General features: G+C 37.4%; 1 protein-coding gene across 2 annotated transcripts in view; it reads left to right on the top strand.

The window, feature by feature from the left end:
* Positions 1-25,780, top strand: part of LOC129006237 (outer dynein arm-docking complex subunit 2) — a 196,046-nt gene that overhangs the window by 87,798 nt on the left and 82,468 nt on the right. For both annotated transcript variants that reach the window (XM_054435728.2, XM_063669699.1), the window contains one exon: positions 12,833-12,947. In XM_054435728.2, the coding sequence (XP_054291703.1) occupies positions 12,833-12,947 (115 nt within the window). The remainder of the gene's footprint in view (positions 1-12,832; positions 12,948-25,780) is intronic.

Below are 25,780 nucleotides of genomic sequence, written 5' to 3'. Positions count from 1 at the left end.
AACATTTTTCTTTCCTCTCACATTTTCATTTTTGTTTTTCATCTGCATACTTTTAAAGCACGTAGATTTAACTGAGATACAAAAGTGTCAAATGGAGAGTAATTTGGTGAAGCATTTAATCTTCCGAATCTTGGTTTTCTCATTTTAAAACAGGCTCTAGGGATTTTTAAATTTGAGGATTATGTGGGTTTTATTTTTCTACATTCTGTATCTCATCCAGCCAGTTGTGATATGCACTCATATTAATAGATGAAAGAATGGGCTTCTCAGTACTATTTACTATGAGAGCGCATATGTGTATATGTGTGTTCACAATAAAATAAAAAGCCTTTAAAAATTTTTTAATTTGTAAAATATACATAAAGGAAAGTGCATAATGAAAATTAACACATTAGTAAAATATTGGAAGGGAAACACTTATGTAACTGCCATCCAAGTCGAGAAATAGAATATGGTCATTATTATAAACCCTTGGCTGCCCTTCGTCACAGCCCACTCAGTGCCACCTCTCTTTACTCTGGGGATATCTCCTTTTTTTGCCTTTTATGGTAATTAGGACCTTGCTTCTTTTTCATAATTTTATACTTGAGAATTCATCCCTATAAACTATAGCTTAGTTTTGTTTCTATTTGGAGTGTATCTGAATGAAAGCATAAAGTGTTTTGTCTGACGTTTTGTTCTAAATTACGGGTTATTTTTACACTTCATTGTTTAGTTTAGTGAGTTTTCATAGTTGTATACAGCCATATAACCAGCAGGCAAAAGTAATTATAAAACACGTCCTTCATCCAGGAAAGTTTACTCATGTTATGTTTCAACCAATTTTCATGCCCACTCTAAGCAACCACTTTTTTATTTCCATTACTATAGATTAGTATTGCATATCCTTGCATTGGAATTTCTGAGTCATCGCAGAGTATGTGTTTAACTTTACTAGAAACTTCCAAATAGTACACAAAAGTGATTGTACGATTTTACACTCCTACCAGTGCCAATACTTAGTGCTGTCAGTCTTCTTTAAAAAATTTAGTCATTCTAATAGGATGAAATGGTATGTCATTGTAGATTTCATTTTCATTTTTCTGATAACTAATGGTATTGAGTAACTTTCCATATCTTTATTACCGATTTGTATATATTGTTTTGTGGCCTGTTAAAGTCTTTTGCCCATTTTTAATTGGATTGTTTCTCTTTTGTTGAAGTCTATTACATATTTTGAATACATATGCGTTATTAGATATATGTACTGTGGAATAATTTTTCCCCAGTAAGCATTAAGACTTCCTTTTGAGCAGAAACCTTTAATATGAGGAAGGTCAATTTTTCAGTTGTCCTTTAAGGTTCATGGGATTCTGTCCTGTCTGTGATCAGACTAGTTTTTAAGTATGGCATGAAAGGGGGTCAAAATTAATTGCTTCATACAGTATCCATTCGTCCCAGTACCATTTATTAAAAACACTATTTTTCATTTGATTAACTTGGTATCTCAGTTGAAGTTCAACTGACTGTAAATGAATGGGTCTATTTCTGAGCTAATTTAAGGAAAATGGGAATCTTAATGATATTGAGACTGCCAATCCATTAATGAGGTATATATTGCCATTTATTTGGGTCTTTCATTTCTCTCAGCAATACCTTGTAGTTGCAATGTAGAGCATTGCACACTTTGCATTATACTTTTTCTAGTTATCTACTTATTTGTGGTTTTGTGATTGATAATTATTTTTAATTTTTTCCAGGTGTTTTTTTACAAGTAATGGATACATAATTAATTTTTGAATATATCTTTTTATATTCAAATATACCTTTATGTATGCTGGCAAACTTGCTAACTTTATTTTTTCCAATTTTTTTTGTAGATACCATAGGGTTTTCTACATGTAGAAATACATAATCTGCAAAAAATGACAGTTCACTTCCCCCCACAATCCTTATGTCTGTTATTTCTGTTTTGTGTGTGCTTTATTAAGCAGGCCAAGACCTCTGTTGCAATCAAATGAGTGCAAACATATATGTTCTGTACCTAATCTTGGGGAGAAAGCATTCAATTTTTCACCATTAAGTGTGATGTTAGTGGTAGGTTTTTGTAGATGTTTTATCAGATTGAAAAAGTTTCCTTCTATTCCTAGTTTGCTGTGAGAGCTATATTTTAATAAAAATGGATTTTTGAATTTTATATGATGCCCTTCTATATCTATTGAGATGATCAGATGATTTTTCTTTTGTTCTATAAATAAATAAGATGATTTTTCTTTTGTTCTATTAATAAAGTGACTTATCATGATTTGTTTTGGAAGGATGAGCCAGACTTCCATTCCTTGGATAAAATCACTCTGATCATGTTGCGTTACCTTTTTCATGCATTCTTGCATTCAAGTTGCTGATATTTTATATTTTGTGTTTATGTTCATGAGATATGTTGATTTGTAGTTTTCTTTCCTTGTAATATCTTTGTCAAGTGTTAGTATCAGGTTTATGCAGGCCTTACAGGACAAGTTGGGAAATTATTTTTTCTCTTTATTTTCTGATAGATTTTGTGTAGGATTATTTTTTCTTAAATATTGATATAATTCACTTAGCAGAATTATCTAAGTTGGAGTTTTTTTATGAAAAGGATTCCTTTTTAATTGGTTTTTAAAATTACAAATTCAATTTATTTAAAGATGTGGCACTATGTAGGTTTTCAATTCCTTCTTGGGTCAGTTTTGGTAATTTGGAAATATGTTCATTTTATTTTATGTCTTAGCCTAAAATTATTGTAATATCCTTGTATTATTCATTTTATTATTCTTGTAATCTTTGTAGATTCTATAATGATAGTAGTTCTCATTTTTCTCTCTCTCCATCAATCTCTTTTTTGGGAGGAACATGGTCCATTAAAAAATAATCTGTGAGCTAATTATTTTTATATTTTCAATTGGTTTTACAAACAAAAACAAAAACAAAGCAAAGAAGACTATTCAATAGAGCTTATATGTTACCTACAAAGCCTACAATATTTGCTATCTGGACCTTTACAGAAAAAGTTTGTCAACCTTTCTTTAGTGGTTTACCATTTTTAAAGAACCAACTTTTGACTTTATTTTCTCTATTTTTGTCTATTCCCTATTTCATTAATATCTGCCTTTATTTTTAATTATTTTATTTATTGTACTTATTTGTGTTTAACTTTTGCTTCTTTTTCTAGCTTCTTGAGGTAAAAGCTGTGTTCATTGGTATTATAGGCCAATTCTTGTCTTATATAATTTTTAAAGGTATACATTTTTCTTTAAGCACAGTTTTAGCCTCATCCCACAAACATAAGTTGTGATTTCATTTTTATTTAATTCAAAAAGTTTCTATTTTTTGTGTGATTTACCTTGGACCCAGGGATTATTTACAAGTGCTGCTTAATTTCTAAAACTGGTTATTTTCCAGATCCCATGTTGTTACTGATTTCTAGTTTAAAACCACAAGGTCAGGGATGATATTATACGTGATTTCAGTTCTTTCATATTAGGCTTTATGACTCAGCCGTCTGGTCTGTATTTGTTAATATTCCATTTGCACTGAGAGAAAACTGTGTATTCTGCAGTAGTTGTATGCAATGCTTTTAAAATGTTGATTAAGTGAAATTGGTTAAGTGTGTTTTTTCAGTCTTTTCTATCTTTATCATTTTTTAAATTTTATTTTATCAACTCCTGAGAAAGGGGTGTGAAAATTTTCGATCATGATTGTAGATTTGTTTATTTGTAGTTTTTTCTTCCTAGAGCTGTCCCTTGAACAACACAGGGGTTAGAGACACTAACCCTCCATGCGGTCGAAAATCTGTGTGTAACTTTTGGCTTCCCCAAAACTTAGCTACTAATAGCCTACTGTTGACCAGAAGCCTTACCAATAGCATAAACAATTAGCACATATTTTGTATGTTATATACTGATTTCTTACAATAATGTAAGCTAGACAAAAGAAAATGTTATTAAGAAAATTCTAAGGAAGAGAAATATAATTACTATTCATTAAGTGGAAGTGAATCTTCATAAAGATCTTCATCTTGGTCATCTTCACGTTGAGCAGGCTGAGGAGGAGGAGGAAGAAGAGGCATTGGCCTTGCTGTCTCAGGGGTGGCAGAGATGGAAGGAAACCCACATGTAAGTGGTCCCACACAGCTCAAACCCATGTTATTCAAAGGTCAACTGTATTTATAATTCTCTTCATTGACAGTGAGAAAATGACTTCCATCCTTACTTATTTGATCAATTTCTCTGTATGTAACCAAGCTTTCATCATCATCTCCATCTCCTCCCCTTTGCAGATGCTCTCCTCACCCTGTGCTGGTTCTGATTACCATGCTGGATTACCCAGCCTCCAAAATGTTCTCTTCACCCCATTCAGGCTCTAGTTCCCCATGTTAGGCCACCTTCCCCTCGTATGTCTGCCCTCCCCGCCCCGCTCAGCTTTTGATCTCCTGTGCCATGCTGCTCCACTATATTGGCACTTTCTTTCACACTTTTCAGTCTCTGTTCCCACATACCAGGCTAATTCTCAGTGGGGATATTCCCCTTATTCTGCTAGGATTCTGACTTCACGCATTGGGTTGCACCACTAAAGATTGCTTCAATCACTCTATTTAGGTTTTAATATCTTGTGACTGTTTCCCCCTACACTTAGAGAGATTCTCTCTTCATCCTTCTTGTGCTCTAACACTCCATGCTGGACCATTAAAGCAACCTTGTTGGCTCACCTGCTAATTGAGGCCATATATATGAACAAATGTGAACAGTTTGTGTCCGTATTGTAGGCATGGTTAAGATCATAGAGTTTCTTTCTGGCAATATCATGGATGACTACTTTGTTCTGCCCCACACAATGGTTTTGCTGTGCTCCACTTACTGGCTTTAGGGCTAAGGCAAGGGGAAGAGGATTTACTATCCCTTTTCAAGGATGTTTTCACTGGATACAGAAGTCTAGGCTGACAGTTCTTTTCCTTCTAGCATTTTATAAATGCCGTTCTATTGTCTTCTTGCCCTCATTGTTTCTTATGAGAAGTCAGAATTCAATCATATCATAATTCCCTATACCTACTGTGCTATGTATACTGTTCCCTCACATTTACATGTTGAAACTTAATCCCCATTGTGAGAAAATTTAGAGCTGAGACTTTTGGGAAGTGATTAGGACGTGAGGGTAGAGGCCTCATAAATGAAATTAATGCCCTTTTAAAAGAGTCCCCAGACAGCTCCTTTGCCCCTTCTACCATGTGAAGTTAAGGTGAAAATATGGCTGTCTATGAACCAGTAAGCAGGCTCTCACTAGACACTGAATCTGCCTGCCTTTATCTTTGACTTCCCAGCCTCCAGAACTGTGAGAAATAAATGTGTGTTGTTTACAAGCCACCCAGCATATGGCATTCTGTTATTGCAGCCTGAAGGGACTAAGACATATGCATTTTTTTTCTTTGGTTGCTTTTAAGATTGGCTTTTTACCTTTGGGTTTCAGCCATTTGATTATGATGTGTGTAGGTGTGGTTTTTACTTTCGTTTATACTGTGGTTTTTACTTTCATTTAGGTTTCACTGAGCCCATCAATTTGGGGGAAGATTGTGATTATCACCTTCACAAATATTCTTTGGTCCCATTCTCTCTCTGTCTTCTTCTTGGTATTCCAATCATGCATATGTTGTTTCATTTAATAATATTTCACAGACATTGAACTCTGTCACTTCTTTTTCAAAGGAGAAAAGGTCAGGCTTTTCTCTTTGTTTTTCTGTTTGGATATATTTTATTGCCTTGAATTCATAGATCCCTTTCTCTTCTGTGTCTGGTTTGCTGTTAAGCCCATCTAATGAATTCTTCATTTCTAATACTGTAGTTTTCAAATACAGCATTTCCATTTTATATACATATATAAAGTATGTGTATACATGGGTATTTATATACACACACATATATATACACACACATACATACATATTTATAAATAATGGAAATGCTATATTTCTCCTTTGCCTACAGAGGCGATAACCACAAATTGGTCATTAAAGGGAACAGATTAAACATTTATTCTGCCTTTATGGAGAAACTGTAATTGAGCTCTAGTTAATGAAAGAAAAGCTCTTTTTCATAGAATAATGTCAAGTAACAAATTGAGAAAATGAACAGAATTAGAAAAATCACTATTTTACAATTCCCAATAAAATAATTACTTTAGGCAAGGATAATTAATGAATGCTAAAACTTAAAATAGGGAATGATTGTTGGAACAGGACTTTCTCAGGGAGACATAATATGACCCCACAGATTGTTATACAATGAAAAGAAAAAATGGCGTCTTTACAGTGGAAAGGTCTGGTGGTCACCAGCATAATTAAATGACCAAACTCAGCATTGCTAAAAGTTGGACAACTAGATATTTTGTGCCTCTCGATGTGTTTCAATGCATGGGATATAATTGGCTCTCACTTAATATTTATTGTTTGATCTCATTCTTTTTTATGGCTGTGTAGTACTCCATGGTTTGTATGTACATTTTCTTCAGTCTACCATTGATGGGCATTTAGGTTGATTTTATGTCTTTGCTACTGTGAATTTTGCTGCAGTAAACATATACATGCATGTATCTTTATGGTAGAATGATTTATATTGCTTTGGGTTTATACCTAATAATGGGATTGCTGGGTTAAATGTTAGTTGTTTTAAGTTCTTTGAGAAATCTCCGAACTGCTTTCCACAGTGGCTGAACTAATTTGCATTCCTACCAGCAGTGTACAAGCTTTCCCTTTTCTCCACAACCTTGCCAGCATCTGTTATTTTTTGACTTTTTCATAATAGCCATTCTGACTGATGTGAGATAGTATCTTCTTGTGGTTTTAATTTGCAGTTGTCTAATGATTAGTGATGTTGAACATTTTTTAATATGCTTGCTGGCCAGGTGTATGTCTTCTTTTGAGAAGTATCTGTTCATGTGCTTTGACCACTTTTTAATGGGGTTATTCAGTTTTTGCTTGTTAATTTAAGTTTCTTATAGATTGTGGATATTAGACTTTTGTCAGATGCATAGTTTGCATATATTTTCTCCCATTCTGTGAGTTTATCTTTTTACTCTGTGGATAGTTTCTTTTGCTGTGCAGAAGCTCTCTTCAGTTCAATTAGGTCTAATTTGTCCATTTTTATTTTGTTGTAATTGTTTTTGCAACAACATGCATAGAGCTGGAGACCATTACCCTAAGCAAATTAATGCAGGGATAGAAAACCAAATACCGCATGTTCTCACTTATCAGTGGAAAGCAAACACTGAGTACACATGGACACAAAGAGGGAAACAGTAGACTCCAGGGCCTACTTGAAGGTGGAGGGTGAGAGGAGGGTGAGGATCGAAAAACTACCTATCAGGTACCATGCTTATTATCTGGGTAACAAAATAATCTGTACACCAAACCCCCACGACGCATAATTTACCTATTTAACAAACCTGCACATGTACCCCCGAAACTAAAAAGTTGAAAAAAGAAGGAGAAACATATTTACTATATGATGAATAATTTTTCTGACAAAAAAAGGTTTCTAGAGTCTTTCTAATCATATTGTTTATACCAACTATAAAAGCATAGACTATCCTCCTGCTTTCCAAAGGCTAAGGAATTTCTGACATACTTATCCCACGACTGCCACATTCACATCTTTTCTCCAAATTTGTTGTCCCATAGCCTCTTTGGAATAACACATAGAGGTCGAAACGTAAAAACCTTAAGGATTTTTTTAAAGGTAAAATTCTCTTCTAATCTGTTTTTCCCAGGGATGATCATTTTAATTCTGACATACATTTATGTTTCCCATTTTACTGAATTGCCAACTTGGTTTCAAAACTTGTAGATGACAGTCGCATCCTTTAATGTTGTGGTTTGAGAGCGTCATGTTCTTTTAAGCAAACCACACTTAGTTTGAGCCACTTTCATACGATGGTATTTATCAGTGTAATTTTCAGCAAATACTGTGAAGTTTTTAGAAAACATGCAAAATTATGGTTTCAAAATAGATATGTTGATATTGCCAGAAAGAAACCCTACAACCTTGCCTGTGCCCACAGTATGGGCACAAACTGTTCACATTTGTTCATATATATGGCCTCAATGGGCAGACGAGCCAGCGAAACTTCATAGCAGTCCTGGAAAATGTTAACATAACAAGAGCCTGAGAAACATAGCAAGCAGCTGCATCTTTTTGGTTTTTTTTTTTTTTTAAATAACCAAAAACACGTACATGTATTCATCTTTCTAGAGCTGTTATTTTGCCAGCCAGGCAGTTTGATTTCAGAGATAAAGCTGAAGATCTTGAAAGCATGTAATTCAGTTTTGTTTTTATAATGTCAAGAAATTAATTTAGGATTCTATTGCTATGCAAAATGAGAAGAGCTACCATACTGCTGGAAATGAATTCACAGCAAGATGCTAATCAAATTGAAAGAACTATATAAGGGGTAGATCTGTTGAAAATGGAGAGTGGTATAAATTAACACCACCTATAAGCCCATCAATGTGTAATGCAGAAAGCAATGAAGTTGTCAAGAAATTCTGAGAAAATACACTTTCCACTTAGAGACAACTTCAAATGAAAACTTTACTGCTTAGATTTAGAATTTGAACATGTATTTTGCAAGTATGAGGTTTAAGGAGGAATGTACTTGTGTTGGGAGAGATTTTTGATGCAATGAAAAAGAGTAAGCAAAGGCTGTCTTGTTTCAGATCCATTTCATCAATATTCACTGGTGTGGTAGCCTGCTGGGAGTGTGGTGGGAAATACAGAATTCCTGCTGTCATGGAGATTACATGGTAATTGGGGAGATAAGAAGCACACAACACATGACTACAAGGCAAAGTAATGTGGTATGAGGGGCAGGAAAAGGGAGAGCAAAATTAAAAAGAAGCTTAAAGGAGGAAGATGCCAGAGAATTTGTGAAAGAGGTTTTGTTGTAGACCTTAAGTGATGGATTACTATGTAAAATACGGAGATGGCTGGGAAACAGCTATAGTTGAAAAGTGCATAACGGGGAGAATCCCTGTGGCCTGTGAGTAAACTGGTGTCTTCTGTCTGTGTTCATGTGAAACTCCATGCTCACATCTATTGCAGCATTTATTACAGATTATAATGGTCTGTTTATCACCCTCACAAGACTGTAGTTTCCCAATGGTCAATTAAAATACAGTCAGTCCTCATTATTTGCAAATTCTGAATTGATGAATTCATACAGTCTCTAAACTTTATTTATAACCCCCAAATCAGTAGTCACATCACTTGGGCTGTTATTCCTGGACACGTGCAGAGCAGGGACACATTTTGAGTCACCTGGTGCACATGTTCTCTGCTGAGGTCCAAAAAGGTGACATTCTGACTTTTCGTTCCAGCTCTCACACTGTGAACAGCTCGTCCATTTGGCAGTCTGTTTAGTGCCACGTTTTTCACAGTCTGTGCTCTGGGATGGTGATTTTGCTGTTTTAATACGGTCCCTAAACATAGTGCTGAAGTGCCGCCCAGTGTTCCTAAGTGCAGGATGGCGGCGATGTTCCTTTTGGAAAAAATCTGTGTATTCCCTAAACGCCATTCATTCACAAGTTACAGAGCTATTGGCCATAAGTCCGATATTCATGATTCAACAATCTATATTTAATAAGGTGTCTTTAAAGAGAAATACACATGAAACAACATTACATATTGATTGGTTGATGAAAACATTCTGACCAGAGGCTCATGGGAACCCACTTTATATATACCCTAGGAGTAGTAGTTCAGTATTTGTTCATCTAAGGTTTGCAGTGACTTGATAGAGCATAACTTCCCCTGATGAGAATTGACTGTATCTGGTTTTGTTGTTGTTGTTGTTGTTGTTGAGACAGGGTCTGGCTCTGTCATCCAGGCTAGAGTGCAGTGGCTCAATCTGGGCTCACCGCAACCTCCGCTTCCTGGGCTCAAGTCATCCTCCTACCTCAGCCTCCCAAGTAGCTGAGATGAGTCGTGCACCACCATGCCTGGCTAATTTTTTTTTATTTTATTTTTTGTAGAGACAGGATCCTTTGTTGCCTGGGCTAGTCTTGAACTCTTGAGCTCATGCGATCCACCCATCTTGGCCTCCCAAAGTGTTAGGATTACAGGCGTGAGCCACCATGCCTGACCCAAGTGTATCTGTTATTTCTGTATGCCTAGTACTTAGTGTTTAGTAGATAGTCAAGGAGTATTATGAGAAATTCCAGCTCCCTAAAAAATTTAAATACCAAGCTCTGGAATTGCAGGTTTAATACCATGAAGGCAACAGGAAGCCATTGGAGACTTTTTTCCCTAGGAGTGATCTTTGGGTTGAGAATTGTTTAGTAAGCGCTGATTAAATGTGCTAACTAGTGTCATGAACAGAATGAATATCCCTGGCATCCTGATCTCAAGGAGCTATTGCAGAAACTCTAAAAGTGTCTTTAGGAAAATTAATTTTGCAGGGATTTATAAGATGGGTTGAAATTGAGAAAAACTGAGGACACAAAACCAAGTTATTCCCTCACACAATGATCCTGATATGAAATGGTAAAGACTGGGATTTGGGTGCTAAAATAGAAAACAGGGAAATGGGCAGATACTTGAGTTATTGTGAAGTAAAATTTAGCAATAAATGACTTCATGAAGAGGATGAGGGAGATGGAAGGGATAAAGTTAAATTCTGAAGTTTACTACTCCTGACTTCGTTAGTTCCTCTGGTTGCAAATGTTTTTCAATCATGTTCTTGTCATAGGAAGTTATCATTCCGTACTGTTCTGAGCCTTTTTTTTTTTTTTCAAATGAAGACTCACTCTGTAGCCCAGGCTGGAGTACAGTGGTGCAATCTCGGCTCACTGCAACCTCCACCTCCTGGGTTCAAGCGATTCTCCTGCCTCAGCCTCCTGAGTAGCTGGGACTACAGGCGCGTGCCACCAAGCCTGACTAATTTTTGTATGTTTAGTAGAGACAAGATTTAGCCACATTGGCCAGGCTGGTCTTGAACTCCTGACCTCAAGTGATCTACCTGCCTTCGCCTCCCAAAGTGTTGAGATTACAGGTGTGAGTCACTGGGCCCCACCCCTGAGTCTTATTTTAAGACACCAGTAATGAGATCAAAATCCTCACTCATTATAGCTAAGTAGCTGATGAATTGCCTAGGGTTTGGGGTGAAAATGGTAAATGATAGATCTAATTTTACAATTACAGTGAATTTTTATAGTTAATTGTGAAATTTTGTCTATAACTTGTTTTAAAGTTAATTGTGAAATTTTGTCCAGGATTGAATGATCCTTTTTTTAAATTGCAAATTTGTGCCATCCAAATGACTTCCACTATAATGACAAGTTATTTCTGGCCAGCAGTATACAGTTAAATATCACTAATGCCAAATTTGCTGCGAAATTTTCAAGAAGATAGGGCAGACCATTATTCACTGTTGTTCATTGTGAAATTTTATATGGAAAAAAATAGAGGCTCAGAGATTGGCATTAGTTATATTTTAAGTAGCATATGGAAGGCAATATGACTTTTCAATTTAAATTTGAAAAGCATATCCTTCATTGTGAAGTGCTAGTATGTTTCTTTCGAGTTTTCATTAATTGAGAAATAAAACTGTTTTCTCTCAGCATGGTATGAAAGTTTTAGGTTTGAAAACCTACTTACTTAAGCTTTGCTTTAAAATAATTTTTATGTGTATTTTTTCTTATTAGAAGTCCTTTTTAAGACAGTTTTTTTTATCCTACTATAGGCCATTTGCATCACCAGTTTTTTTCAGTGCTCTTTTTCAGCATCACCAATTTTATAAAGTTATGCAAAACTGATCTCCTACTTGAAAACTTGGGAATAATACATTTTTCCCCCTTGGTAAACTCATCTAAGATAATCAAGACATCTAGATGTTTTTATGTCAATTTTCAAGGAAGAATTTGAATGGCATTTTAAGCTAGTATTTATTCTATCTGTGGCTCAATACTACATGTGTTTAATTCAACTTGAGATTAAAAATCAAAGGAATTTTGATGCTCTTTATCTTTTTTCATCTGCTTTGAGTTTAATATACCTTTCTGAACAAAGCCGTGTTTGTAAAGGTTATTAAGTTTTGTTTGGCCTTCTTTTCTGCTGTGAGTACCCAATGGACCTTACTGCGAGGTTATGCTCCTGGACTGATTGATATATAAACAGAAGACAGATAGTGTAGAGATGGGTCTGATGATAATTCATTTTTCAGCTAGTCATGAAGCTATTTTGATTACAGTGTGTTTAAGTAATTATAACACAGTCTGCAATGTTAGTCTTGCTGGGAAGGGTGCACATGGAAAACAAGTTACGTGTTATTCATGCCCAACAAAGGATGCACTGTGGTGTAATGATTTTAATTCCTAATGCTAGATTAGGACTGAAAGCATTTAAAATATGTCATACAGTAAGGTAAGTCAATTAAACATAGACCAAATAAAAAAGGTAACTGCACAGTTTTGAGGCATAAATATTTGTTTTGGAAAGTATTTAGATGTTACTATATGAAAGAAACCAGTATTTTTACATTTAGGTAACAGGTCTGTGTACAGCTAATTAAAAAATTACATGGCTTGATTTTCAGTTTATGTGAATCGTAACCATCAAGCAGCTTGTTTTCTGTGTCATGGATTTAAAACTGAAATCAGAGGGCTGACAATTCAACAGCATGTTATCTCCCTACTGTTGATGAAGTTTTGCAAAAAAAAAAATTCTAAGCAAAATATCAAAAGGAGAAAAAATAATTAAGTAAGTGGGTTGTTAAAATGTTTGTCTTCACATACTAATGACAGTTTATATCATGATTTTGGGTTCCATGATAGGATAATTGATCGCTTAGATGGAGTTCGTTTGTTGTGGTCCCTGCTGAAAAATCCTCACCCAGACGTGAAGGCCAGCGCAGCGTGGGCACTCTGTCCATGCATCGAAAATGCAAAGGTAAGAACGGACTGCAAGTCAGTCTCTTCTAGAATCTCCAATACTATACTGAAAAATGCCACCACAGGTTACTAATTGCTTTTGACTTATTGTAAGTCAGATTTATCTGGTGGGAGACGGTGTTGCACAATGTTTATGCCAAAATAATTTCGGAGCATTGCTTTTTCTCTGGTCAGTTTTAAAATGCAAAGCAAAACTAGCCGAAGATGGCAGTGCTTGCCAAATTCTAGCTGATTGGTGCAATGGAAGCAAGCATCCCAGGTAAATCAGAGTGAGGACAAGTTGACTGTTCTTGTCTCTTGAGGGATAAGAAATTTGTCTGCATTTACCTGCTATCCAGAGAGGGTGCAGCCATGGGGGAGACGTGACTGCTTCTGTTGTCCTTACAGCCTGCAGAGAGAGAGCACTACGTTCTGTGTTGCCTTGAAAAGGTCACATGATTTCAATAACTCTCATTTTTCTTATCTGTCACTAAAAACAGGAGACCAGAAGTTTTGGAAATTGATTTTAGCCCTTGATTTGTAAATTTTATTATTTTCTTTGAAGATCACTTTTCAGCCTATTTCTCTTAACATTTTTTCTATAGGTTTAGAGATTGCCCTTTAAGATCCTTGTTGCTGAAGTTATTTCTGCCTGTTGAATATTTTTTTAAAATTATACTTTAAGTTCTGGGATACATGTGCAGAACGTGCGGGTTTGTTACATAGGTATACACATGCCATGGTGGTTTGCTGCACCCATCAACCCGTCACCTACATTAGGTATTTCTCCTAATGCTATTCCTCCCCTAGTCCCCCACCCCCTGACAGGCCCTGGTGTGGGTGTGTGATGTTCCCCTCCCTGTGTCCATGTGTTCTCATTGTTCAACTCCCACTTATGAGTGAGAACATGCGGTGTTTGGTTTTTTGTTCCTGTATTAGTTTGCTGAGAATGATGGTTTCCAGCTTCATCCATGTCCTTGAAAAGGACATGAACTCATTCGTTTTTATGGATGCATAGTATTCCATGGTGTACAAATGCCACCTTTTCGTTATCCAGTCTATCATTGATGGGCATTTTGGTTGGTTCCAAGTCTTTGCTATTGTGAATAGTGCTGCAATAAACATATACGTGTGCATGTGTCTTTATAGTAGAATGATTTATAATCCTTTGGGTATATACCCAATAATGGGATTGCTGGGTAAAATGGTATTCGTGGTTCTAGATCCTTGAGGAATCGCCACACTGTCTTCCACAGTGATAGAACTAATTTACACTCCCACCAACAGTGTAAAAGCATTCCTATTTCTCCACATCCTCTCCAGCATCTGTTGCTTCCTGACTTTTTAGTGATCGCCATTCTAACTGGTGTGAGATGATGTCTCGTTGTGGTTTTTATTTGCATGTCTCTAATGACCAGTGATGATGAGCTTGTTTTCATATGTTCGTTGGTCGCATAAATGTCTTCTTTTGAGAAGTGTCTTTTCATATCTTTTGCCCACTTTTTGATGGAGTTGTTTTTTCTTATAAATTTGTTTAAGTCCCTTGTAGATTCTGGATATCAGCCCTTTGTCAGATGGATAGATTGCAAAAATTTTTTCCCATTCTGTAGGTTGCCTGTTCACTCTGATGATAGTTTCTTTTGCTGTGCAGAGCTTTTTAGTTTAATTCGATCCCATTTGTCAATTTTGGCTTTTGTTGCCATTGCTTTTGGTGTTTTAGTCATGAAATCTTAGCCCATGCCTATGTCCTGAATGGTATTGCCTACGTTTTCTTCCAGGGTTTTTATGGTTTTAGGTCTTACATTTAAGTCTTTAATCCATCTTGAATTAATTTTTATATAAGGTGTAAGGAAGAGGTCCAGTTTCAGTTTTCTGCATATGGCTAGCCAGTTTTCCCAACACCATTTATTAAATAGGGATACTTTCCCCATTGCTTGTTTTTGTCAGGTTTGTCAAAGATCAGATGGCTGTAGATGTGTGGCATTATTTCTGAGGCCTCTGTTCCATTCCATTTGTCTATATATCTATTTTGATACCAGTACCATGCAGTTTTAATTACTGTAGCCCTGTAGTATAATTTGAAGTCAGGTAGTGTGATGCCTCCAGCCTTGTTCTTTTTGCTTAAGATTGTCTTGCCTATACAGGCTCTTTTTTGGTTCCATATGAAATTTAAAATAGTTTTTTATAATTCTGTGAAGAACGCCAGTGCTTGTTGGGGTTAGCATTTAATCTGTAAATTACTTTGAGCAGTATGGCCATTTTCATGATATTGTTTCTTCCTATCCATGAGCATGGAATGTTTTTCCATTTGTTTGTGTCCTCTCTTATTTCCTTGAGCAGTGGTTTGTAGTTCTCCTTGAAGAGGTCCTTCACATCCCTTGTAAGTTGTATTCCTAGGTATTTTTTTTTCACCCACAAAAAAGGATTTATTTACAGTGTAAAATTTATCATACACTTCTTTTTTTTTGAACTGAACATAACCTCAAGATTTTATTGTCTTCATAATAAAACAACAGATGAAATTTAGAACTGAATCACTTGGCTCCTTCTCTTCTTATCTCCTCCTAGTTCAAAATGCTTGCATGTCCTCATATCCAGCATTGTCTTAGATCTGCAGCTGGGCTCAGCGCTCAAGCCTCGGCACCATCTCCTTTGTAGTTTTAACCTTTTTACTGGAAAATTGGCTTACCTACAGAAATCAATGGCCTTGATATACACAAAAAATACTTAGGTTAAAGGACTTAAGAAAAACCCATGTATAATAGCAACAAAGAAGCATCCCTTTTGTGTTCTGAGTGGGAAGACATCCCTTGTTTTTGGCTATCACAACTCATCATCAAGATGCCCATTCCCTCCAAGTTGACTTATAAATTGAATGCCATTCCTATAAAAATGCCAACAAGCTTTGTTTCATGGAGTTGGTAAGTTGATACTAAAGTTTCTATGGAAAATAAAAATGTCGGAATAGCCAGGGAAAAACTGGCACAAAATGGGCTAGCCCTATGGGCTATTAAAACAAACCATAAAGCGTCTGTATTTAGAACAGTGTGGCATTGGCCATGTGAACAGGCAGACAGACCAATGGAATAGGATAGAAAGTACAGAATAGACCTAAGTACAAATGGGAATTTAGTATATGATAAAAGTGGCATGTCAAATCTCAGAGGCAGAGATAGACTTTTTATATTTATTTATTTATTTATTTTTTATTGAGATGGAGTCTCACTCTGTCGCCCAGGCTGGAGTGCAGTGGCGTGATCTCAGCTCACTGTAACCTCCACCTGCTGGGCTTAAGCAATTCTCATGCCTCAGCCTCCTGAGTACTCAGCCCAAGATTCCCGCTCTGCTTCCTGCCATGATGCCACGTTCCCTGCACATACACAGCATCCTTGCCCTTCTTGTCCTGTGCCACTTTGTGGGGTTGGTGCTTGCCACACTTCTTACAGAAAGTCTGGAAGGCTTTAGAAATGTGCACCACATTGCAGGAGCACTATCACATGGAAAGCTATTGTTAATTTCTAAGTCATTTATGCTTACAGAACTGATAGGAGCTAAACTAAGGTGTGGGTCATTCTGTAGGAGGAAACCATTTGGGGAGTAGTCAACATAGTGGTCAAAAGAGTTTTTTAAAACTCCAAACCTCAGATTGTTGTCTACATGTACCCTTTTGGGCAAAAGGTAGTCCTTATTTGGAGAAAACATAGACTGTATTATCTTGAGAAGGTCTAAAGGGAACCCCAGAGGGGAGGAAGAGGAGACACAGGAAGTCTTTTTGGTTGGGACAGTGGTCTTCCTGGTGGGGTGGACACCCTTGTCTTGGTGTGACCATAGAACTCATGGAAATGACAGGCAGCCTGCGACACCAGCTTTTCAGAGGAGAAGGGTTTCTTGCATGTATTGGTGGGGCCTCAGCTGTATCTAATAGGAGGTACTGCACTGGAGGCCTCAGATGCCCTATTCCTAGGTATTTTATTCTCTTTGTAGCAATTGTGAATGAGAGTTCACTCATGATTTGGCTCTCTCTTTGTCTATTATTGGTGTATAGGAATGCTTATGATTTTTGCACATTGGTTTTGTATCCTGAGACTTTGCTGAAGTTGCTTATCAGCTTAGGGAGATTTTCAGCTGAGACGATGGGGTTTTCTAAATATACAATCATGACATCTGCAAACAAAGACAATTTGACTTCCTCTCTTCCTATCTGAATACCCTTTATTGCTTTCTCTTGCCTGATTGCCCTGGCCAGAACTTCCAATACTATATTGAATAGCAGTGGTGAGAGAGGGCATCCTTGTCTTGTGCTGGTTTTCAAAGGGAATGCTTACAGCTTTTGCCCATTCAGTATGATATTGGCTGTGGGTTTGTCATAAATAGCTCTTATTATTTTGAGATACATTCCATCAATACTTAGTTTATTGAGAGTTTTTAGCATGAATAAGTGTTGAATTTTATGGAAGGCCTTTTCTGCATCTATTGAGATAATCATGTGGTTTTTGTCACTGGTTCTGTTTATGTGATGGATTACGTTTATTGATTTGCATATGTTGAACCAGCCTTGCATCCCAGGGATGAAGCTGACTTGATCGTGTTGGGTAAGCTTTTTGATGTGCTGCTGGATTCGGTTTGCCAGTATTTTATTGAGGATTTTCACTCGATGTTCATCAGGGATATTGGCTTGACATTTTCTTTTTTTTTGTTGTGTCTCTGCCAGGTTTTGGTATGAGGATGATGCTGGTCTCATAAAATGAGTAAGGGAGGAGTCCCTCTTTTTCTGTTGCTTGGAATGGTTTCAGAAGGAATGGTACCAGCTCCTCTTTGTACCTCTGGTAGAATTCTGCTGTGAGTCCCTCTGATCCTGGGCTTTTTTTGGTTGGTGGGCTATTAATTACTGCTTCAATTTCAGAACTTTCTATTGGTCTATTCAGTGATTTGATTTCTTCCTGGTTTAGACTTGGGAGGGTATATGTGTCCAGGAATTTATCGATTTCTTCTAGATTTTCTAGTTTCTTTGTGTAGAGGTTTTTATAGCATTCTCTGATGGTAGTTTGTATTTCTGTGGGATCCGTGGTGATCTCCCCTTTATCATTTTTTATTGTGTCTATTTGATTCTTCTCTCTTTTCTTTTTTACTACTCTGGCTAGCAGTCTATTTATTTTGTTATTTTTTTCAAAAAACCAGCTCCTGGATTCATTGATTTTTTGAAGAGTTTTTCATGTCTCTATCACCTTCAGTTCTGCTCTGACCTTAGTTATTTCTTGTCTTCTGCTAGCTTTTGAATTTGTTTGCTCTTGCTTATCTAGTTCTTATCATTGTGATGTTAGGGTGTCAATTTTAGATCTTTTCTGCTTTTTCCTGTGGGCATTTAGTGCTATAAATTTCCCTCTAAACACTGCTTTAGCTATTTCCCATAGATTCTGGTATGTTGTATCATCGTTCTCATTGATTTCAAAGAACTTATTTATTTCTGCCTTAATTTCGTTATTTACCCAGTAGTCATTCAGGAGCAGGTTGTTCAGTTTCCATTTAGTTGTGTGGTTTTGAGAGAGTTTCTTAATCCTGAGTTCCAATTTGATTGCACTGTGGTCCGACAGACTGTTTGCTATCATTTCCGTTCTTTTGCATTTGCTGGGGAGTGTTTTACTTCCAATTTTGTGGTCAGTTTTAGAATAAGTGCAATGTGGTGCTGAGAAGAATGTATATTCTGTTGATCTGGGGTGGAGAGTTATGTAGATGTCTATTAGGTTCGCTTGTTCCAGAGCTGAGTTCAATTCCTGAATATCCTTGTTAATTTTCTGTCTCATTGATCTGTCTAATACTGACAGTGGGTGTTAAAGTCGCCCAGTATTATTATGTTGGAGTATAAGTCTCTTTGTAGGTCTCCAAGAACTTGTTTTATGAATCTGGATGCTCCTGTACTGGGTGCATATATATTTAGGTCAGTTAGCTCTTCTTGTTGCATTGATCCCTTTACCATTATGCAATGCCCTTTTTTGTCTTTTTTGATCTTTGTTGGTTTAAAGTCCATTTTATCAGAGACTAGGATTGCAACCCCTGCTTTTTTTTGCTTTCCATTTGCTTGGTAAAGATTCCTCTATTCCTTTATTTTGAGCCTGTGTCTGTCTTTGTACGTAAGATGGGTCTCCTGAATACAGCACACTGATGGGTCTTGATCTTTATCCAATTTGCCAATCTATGTCTTTTAATTGGGGCATTTAGCCCATTTACATTTAAGGTTAATATTATTATGTGTGAATTTGATCCTGTCATTTTGATGCTAGCTGGTTATTTTGCCCATTAGTTGATGTAGTTTCTTCATAGTGTTGATGGTCTTTACAATTCGGTATGTTTTTGCAGTGGCTGGTACCGGTTTTTCCTTTCCATATTTAGTGCTTCCTTCAGGAGCTCTCATAAGGCAGGCCTGGTGGTGACAAAATCTCACAGCATTTGATTGTCTGTAAAGGATTTTATTTCTCCTTCACTTATGAACTTAGTTTGGCTGGATATGAAACTCTGGGTTGAAAATTCTTTTCTTTAAGAATGTTGAATATTGGCCCCCACTCTCTTTTGGCTTGTAGAGTTTTTGCAGAGAGATCCACTGTTAGTCTGATGGGCTTCCCTTTGTGGGTAACCCAACATTTCTCTCTGGCTGCCTTAAGATTTTTTCCTTCATTTCAACCTTGCTGAATCTGATGATTATGTGTCTTGGGGTTGTTCTTCTCGAGGAGTAACTTTGTGGTGTTCTCTGTTTTTCCTGAATTTGAATGTTGGCCTGTCTTGCTAGGTTGGGGAAGTTCTCCTGGATAATATCCTGCAGAGTGTTTTCCAACTTGGTTCCATTCTCCCTGTCACTTTCAGGTACACCAATCAAAAGTAGGTTTGGTCTTTTCACATAGTCCCATATTTCTTGGAGGCTTCATTCGTTCCTTTTCATTCTTTTTTCTCTAATCTTGTCTTCATGCTTTATTTCACTAAGATGACCTTCAATATCTGATAACCTTTCTTCCGCCTGATTGATTCAGCTATTGATACTTGTGTATGCTTCACGAAGTTCTCTTGCTGTGTTTTTCAGCTCCATCAGGTCATTTCCGTTCTTCTCTAAAGTGATTATTCTAGTTAGCAATTTCTCTAACCTGTTTTTCAAGGTTCTTAGCTTCCTTGCCTTGGGTTGGAACATGCTCCTTTAGCTCAGAGGAGTTTGTTATTACTCACCTTCTGAAGCCTACTTCTGTCAATTCGTCAAACTCATTCTTCCAGTTTTGTTCCCTTGCTGGCGAGGAGTTATAATCCTTTGGAGGAGAAGAGATGTTCTGGTTTTTGGAATTTTCAGCCTTTTTGTGCTGGTTTTTCCCCATCTTTGTGGATTTTTCTACCTTTGGTCTTTGACGTTGGTGACCTTCAGATGGGGATTTTTTGTGGACATCCTTTTTGTTGATGTTGATGCTATTCCTTTCTGTTTGTTAGTTTTCCTTCTAACAGTCAGGCCCCTCTGCTGCAGGTCTGCTGGAGTTTGCTGGAGGCTCAGTCCAGACCCTGTTTGCCTGGGTATCATGAGCAGAGGCTGCAGAACAGCAAAGATTGCTGCCTGTTCCTTCCTCTGGAAGCTTTGTCCTAGAGGGGCACCTGCCAAATGTCAGCCAGCGCTCTCCTATATGAGGTGTCTGTCCACCCCTGCTGGGAGGTGTCTCCCAGTCAGGAGGCACTGGGGTCAGGGAGCCACTTGAGGAGGCAGTCTGTTCCTTAGCAGAGCTTGAGCGCTGTGCTGAGAGATCCACTGCTCTCTTCAGAGCCAGCAGACAGGAATGTTTAAGTTAGATGAAACTGCGCCCACTGCCACCCCTTCCCTCAGGTGTTCTGTCCCAGGGAGACGGGAGTTTTATGTATAAGCTCCTGACTGGAGCTACTTCCTTTCTTTCAGAGATGCCCTGCCCAGAGAGGAGGAATGTAGAGAGGCAGTCTGGCTACAGTGGCTTTGTGGAGCTGTGGTGGGCTCTGCCCAGTTCGAACGTCCTGGAGGCTTTGTTTACACTGTGAGGGGAAAACCACCTACTCAAGCCTCAGTAATGGCAGACTCCCCTCCCCCACCAAGCTTGAGCATGCCAGGTTGACTTTGGACTGCTATGCTCGCAGCGAGACTTTCAAGCCAGTGGATCTTAGCTTGCTGGGCTCCGTGGGAGTGGGATCTGCTGAGCTAGACCACTTGGCTCCCTGGCTTCAGCCTCCTTTCCAGGAGAGTGAACAGTTCTGTCTTGCTGGCATTCCAGGTGCCACTGGGGTATGAAAAAAAAACTCCTGCAGCTAGCTGGGTGTCTGCTGAAATGGCCCCCCAGTTTTGTGCTTGAAACCCATGGCTTTGGTGGTGTGGGCACCTGAGGGGATCTCCTGGTCTGCGGGTTGCAAAGACCATGGGAAAAGTGTAGTATCTGGGCCAGAGTACACTGTTCCTCATGGCACAGTCCCACACTCCCCCTTCCCTTGGCTAGTGGAGGGATTTCGCTGACCCCTTGTGCTTCCCAAGTGAGGTGACGCCCCAGTCTGCTTCTGCTTGCCCTCCGTGGGCTGTACCCACTGTCTAACAAGTCCCAATGAGATGAGATGGGTACCTCAGTTGGAAATGCAGAAATCACCCACTTTCTGTGTCGATCTCGCTGGGAGCTGCAGACCAGAGCTGTTCCTATTTGGCCATCTTGCCCAGGTCTTGTTGAATATTTTTATATAAAGGATAGTTCTACAATAAATTTAACTTGACTCTAAATGTCATCCTAAATATAATATTTTTTTAAAAGTGAATCATAATGTGTGTTTGGAATAGAGGAGACCTATTATAAATCCATTAATGGAATCATTTGTTATCACAGCCAAAAAATTAAAAAGATCTCAAATCTTTACTGGAATCACACTGTTATACATTGCAGCAGTAAAAAATAAATGTATTTTGGCAATGTATTCATCAATATCAATACATATCACAAATATGTTGAACAAAATAAAAACTTGCAGAAATAGATATATAATATAATTCCTATTAAAGTTCAAATATATTTTTTAAAGTGCTAAATTTAAATAATATTGTTTACAGAGAAAGAAATAAGCCAACTGGGGAAAGATTGATACAAATCCTTGAAGGATAATCTTAATCAGTCACTTCAACTAATCAGTCCAGTCCTTCATTCATAAATTTAAACAAAGATCACTATATATTTAAGGAATATTAACCATGTTAAAGACACACACCCACATGAACTAGCAGAACTGACTTCAGAAGAAACAGAGATAATGTAAGGAATGAAATAATTTTAAAATTAATATTCTCAGAAACACCTAAGGGTTCACATAAACTGTTATTAAAAATTCATAGGCTTAAAACTGATTTTTTTGGAAATTGAAGATATATTTGGCAAAACCACAAATTTAGTAGAAAGGATGAATACTGAGATGAATATGGCTAAATAATCATAACTAACGTAATAATAACTAAAGTCCTTTCCCTTTCCTAGAAAAGGATGTTATAGATACTGATTAACTCTCGATGGTCATTGAAAATCTATATTTAAATGTCAAATTTAATATTATCATTGGTGATTTGCCATTTTGATAGATATTATTTCTGCTTAGTGCTATTATTATATGTAAAGCGTGTTCTGTCTTCTTATGAATTTCAACTCCAAATCTAATTATCTATTATTGGGCTTAAAAGATTTTTCAATATTTTCATATTCATTATTCTCACATAGGCTTTCTTTCCTGAATATCTGGCTGGTCTCGTATGCAAGCAGCCTAAAACATGACCCAGCCCACCTCTCTCTTTGCTCTTGGCCCCGAGGTCTAAACTAGATCCTAGGCTACCGAAAGAGCTTCTTCCTGTTCCATTTCTCTTGAACTTCACCTACCCTCTGAATACTCCCTGCCTCCAGCCCTCTTTTTGTCTTGAAAGAAAGACAGCCTCCTGAAAAAGATCTCTGCTTGATCACATCTCTCACCAGGAACTGCCCTCTCTTGTATGCATTTATCATTGAGGCAACACGAACATTTGAAGAATCGTCAACAAGGAAGTGACATGAGCCACATGGCTAATTAGAAAATTAACCATGTAAGAGTGGGTGACAAATTGGCCTATTACAGTAGTTCAGATGAAAATGATTAAAATTTGACCTAACACCATGGCAGTGTGGATGGAGAGAAGAGACAATATAAGAAAGAATTGAAAAGTAGAATCAGGAATTGGTGAATGATTGGATGTTTGAATTTTGGATTTTTTTTCTTTAATGTCGACAGCTAGGAACATGATAGAATTTTTACCAAACATGGGAATAACATCGTCTGAGGAAAAGATGATGGTGTTGCCTTCCTGCAGGTAGAGATGTCCAGTCACTTGAATACACGAATCTGGATGTCAGGAGAGAATTCTGGATGGAGATATATGAGTAGGGGTCATCAGCCTTTAGGAGGTAGTGGAGGTCTGAGTGTAGGTGGAAGGGAGAAGGACTGGAGTGAGAGGAGACCACCAATGACAGAGTGAAGTAAAGAAGGAAGGGAGGCGGGTGGGAAGGGGATGGGAAAACCAGGAGAACTTGATTACAAAAAAGCCAAGAAAGGAGAGAAATCAAGAGGGAGGGAGAATGTTCAACAATATTATTTACCCCTAAGAAGACAATTTCCCTTGAAAAGTGAAAAGAGTACATTAAATACAGGAATTAGGCAGTCATGGTCATAGCCATTTCCACTGAAAGGTGAGAGTTTAAGTTGGATGGCACTGGAGCGAGAAATGAATTGAGGGGAGGAAATAGAGGAAAAGAGGATTCATAGTTTTTTCTAGAAGCTCAGCTATTAAGAGAAGGAGGCTAGTATGAAACCCGGAAGATAGCTCAGGTTTAGGAAATGATAAACATGGAAGAGGCATGTGTGTGTGTATCTATGTATCTATATCTATATACCTATTATCTATGCATCTAGAGAGAGTGCACATACACAAGCACAGATGGAGAAAAAAAGACAGGCCTGGCTCTCACTTGTTCCTTAATCCTATAAGCACATTGCTCTGAGTACTGTAAAAGATTTCTAGAGCACCAAGCAAAAGGATGGTTCTAGAATGCCTAATTGCTGAGGGCAAGTCCAGGAAGAACAAAACCAGAAGAGCAAGAATAGAAAGGAATACTGAAAGAGGCACCTCCTTATTTTATCCAGGCAACAAACGCATGGCCTGCTTATCTATCTCTCTATCTTTCAATCAATCATCCATCTATTACCTATCAAGCTATGTATTTGAATTTGAATATTGCCTACCCATTGATATCTTTGAATTTCAATCCAGAAGTGAGAAAGTTATCAAAGGGATCCTAATTAATACCTTGATATGAATTTAAAAAATCAAAGTCAGACTTTTCCTAGCAGATTACTAATTTGGCTGATTATTTCAACAATGAGCACTGGCTTTTATGATTAGGTGATAAGGAAGATATTTCCATGTATTGAATTAACTAAATATGCAGGGACACAATTTCATTGACATGTATAATATCAGAAAGTAAATCTTTGTGGCTAAATTCATGATGAACATTTTCAGATGTCAATTCAAAACAGATGAAGAAGATACACAGCTTTTCAAAAGTGCATTGGGATATGTGAGCAAAATGTTGAAGACACTTGTCTAGTAAACGCTTGAAATGAGAGAGAGGGAAATTTAAGGCATCTTTCCTTAAGAAAGTGGCCTGATTTGCAAGGCTCTTTCTTCTTTAAAGGTCCTATTTTTCAGGGTCGGAAGCTGAATATTCTATTTGTCTCCCACCTTGCATCCTTCTACAACAAATCACATTCTTCCAAGGCAGAAAGGCAGAAGGGTACTTCAGGAGTAGACTATGACAGAGGTCATATGCTCAGAAAGGCAAGAGGAAAGAAAGCACGTTTATAATGTTTAAGAATAGCATCTCATTATTTACACAGATCTGAATCAAACCATGGTTAGGGCAACTCTATTAATAGCACTTTGCATAATGATGAAAAGGTATTGTTCAGATACAGCAACTACTAGCCACATGTGGCTATTCAGTGCTTGGAATGCGACTAGTAGGGCCAAATAACTGAATTTTTAGTTATATTCATTTTTAATTAAAGTTTAGGTCAGGTGTGGTGGCTCATGTCTATACTCCCAGCACTTTGGGAGGCCGAGGCGGGTGAATAGCTGGAAGCTAGGAGTTCAAGACCTAGCCTGGCCAACACGGCAAAACACCATCTCTACTAAAAATACAAAAATTAGCTAGGCTTGGTGGCGCATGCCTGTAATCCCAGCTACTTGGTAGGCACAAGAATCATTTGAACCCGGGAGGCTGCAGTTGTAGTGATCCAAGATTGCTCCAGTGCACTGGGTGACAGAGCTAGACTCCATCTCAAATAAGAAATAAAAATATAAAAGTGTAAATAGTTACATGTAGTTAGTGGCTATCATTTTGGTGCCCAGGTCTGAGATATGCAAGTAAGACAGAGTTGCTTTTGTAAGCCATCTGCTATGAAAAGTTGTAAACCTCAAGAATTAAATGAGTTTGTGTGTGCTTACATGTTCATTATGTAAGTTTTAGAAACTAAAGAAAAGCAAATAAAAAAAGTCACCTGTAATTTTAGCACTTGGGGATAACTGATATTAAGAGCCAACAGTTTTTGTTTTTTTTTTTCTTACCGATGACTAGTGAGTCTCTCTTTAATTCTCTCTGTATGTCTTTCCACATCCCTGTCTAATTTTCTTTGGCTATATAGTATTATATTGTATGGATATATCATAATTCATTTACATAATTAAGTTTCCAGTGTTAAGGAACAGTGAGATTGAGTGAAACAAAAATTTCATTTGAAGCTGGGCAAAGT

The sequence above is a fragment of the Pongo pygmaeus genome, chromosome 8 (assembly GCF_028885625.2).
Source record: "Pongo pygmaeus isolate AG05252 chromosome 8, NHGRI_mPonPyg2-v2.0_pri, whole genome shotgun sequence".
NCBI classification, from domain to species: domain Eukaryota; kingdom Metazoa; phylum Chordata; class Mammalia; order Primates; family Hominidae; genus Pongo; species Pongo pygmaeus.
Note: the sequence above shows the minus strand (reverse complement) of the source record. Positions and strands in the feature narration are given on the sequence as shown.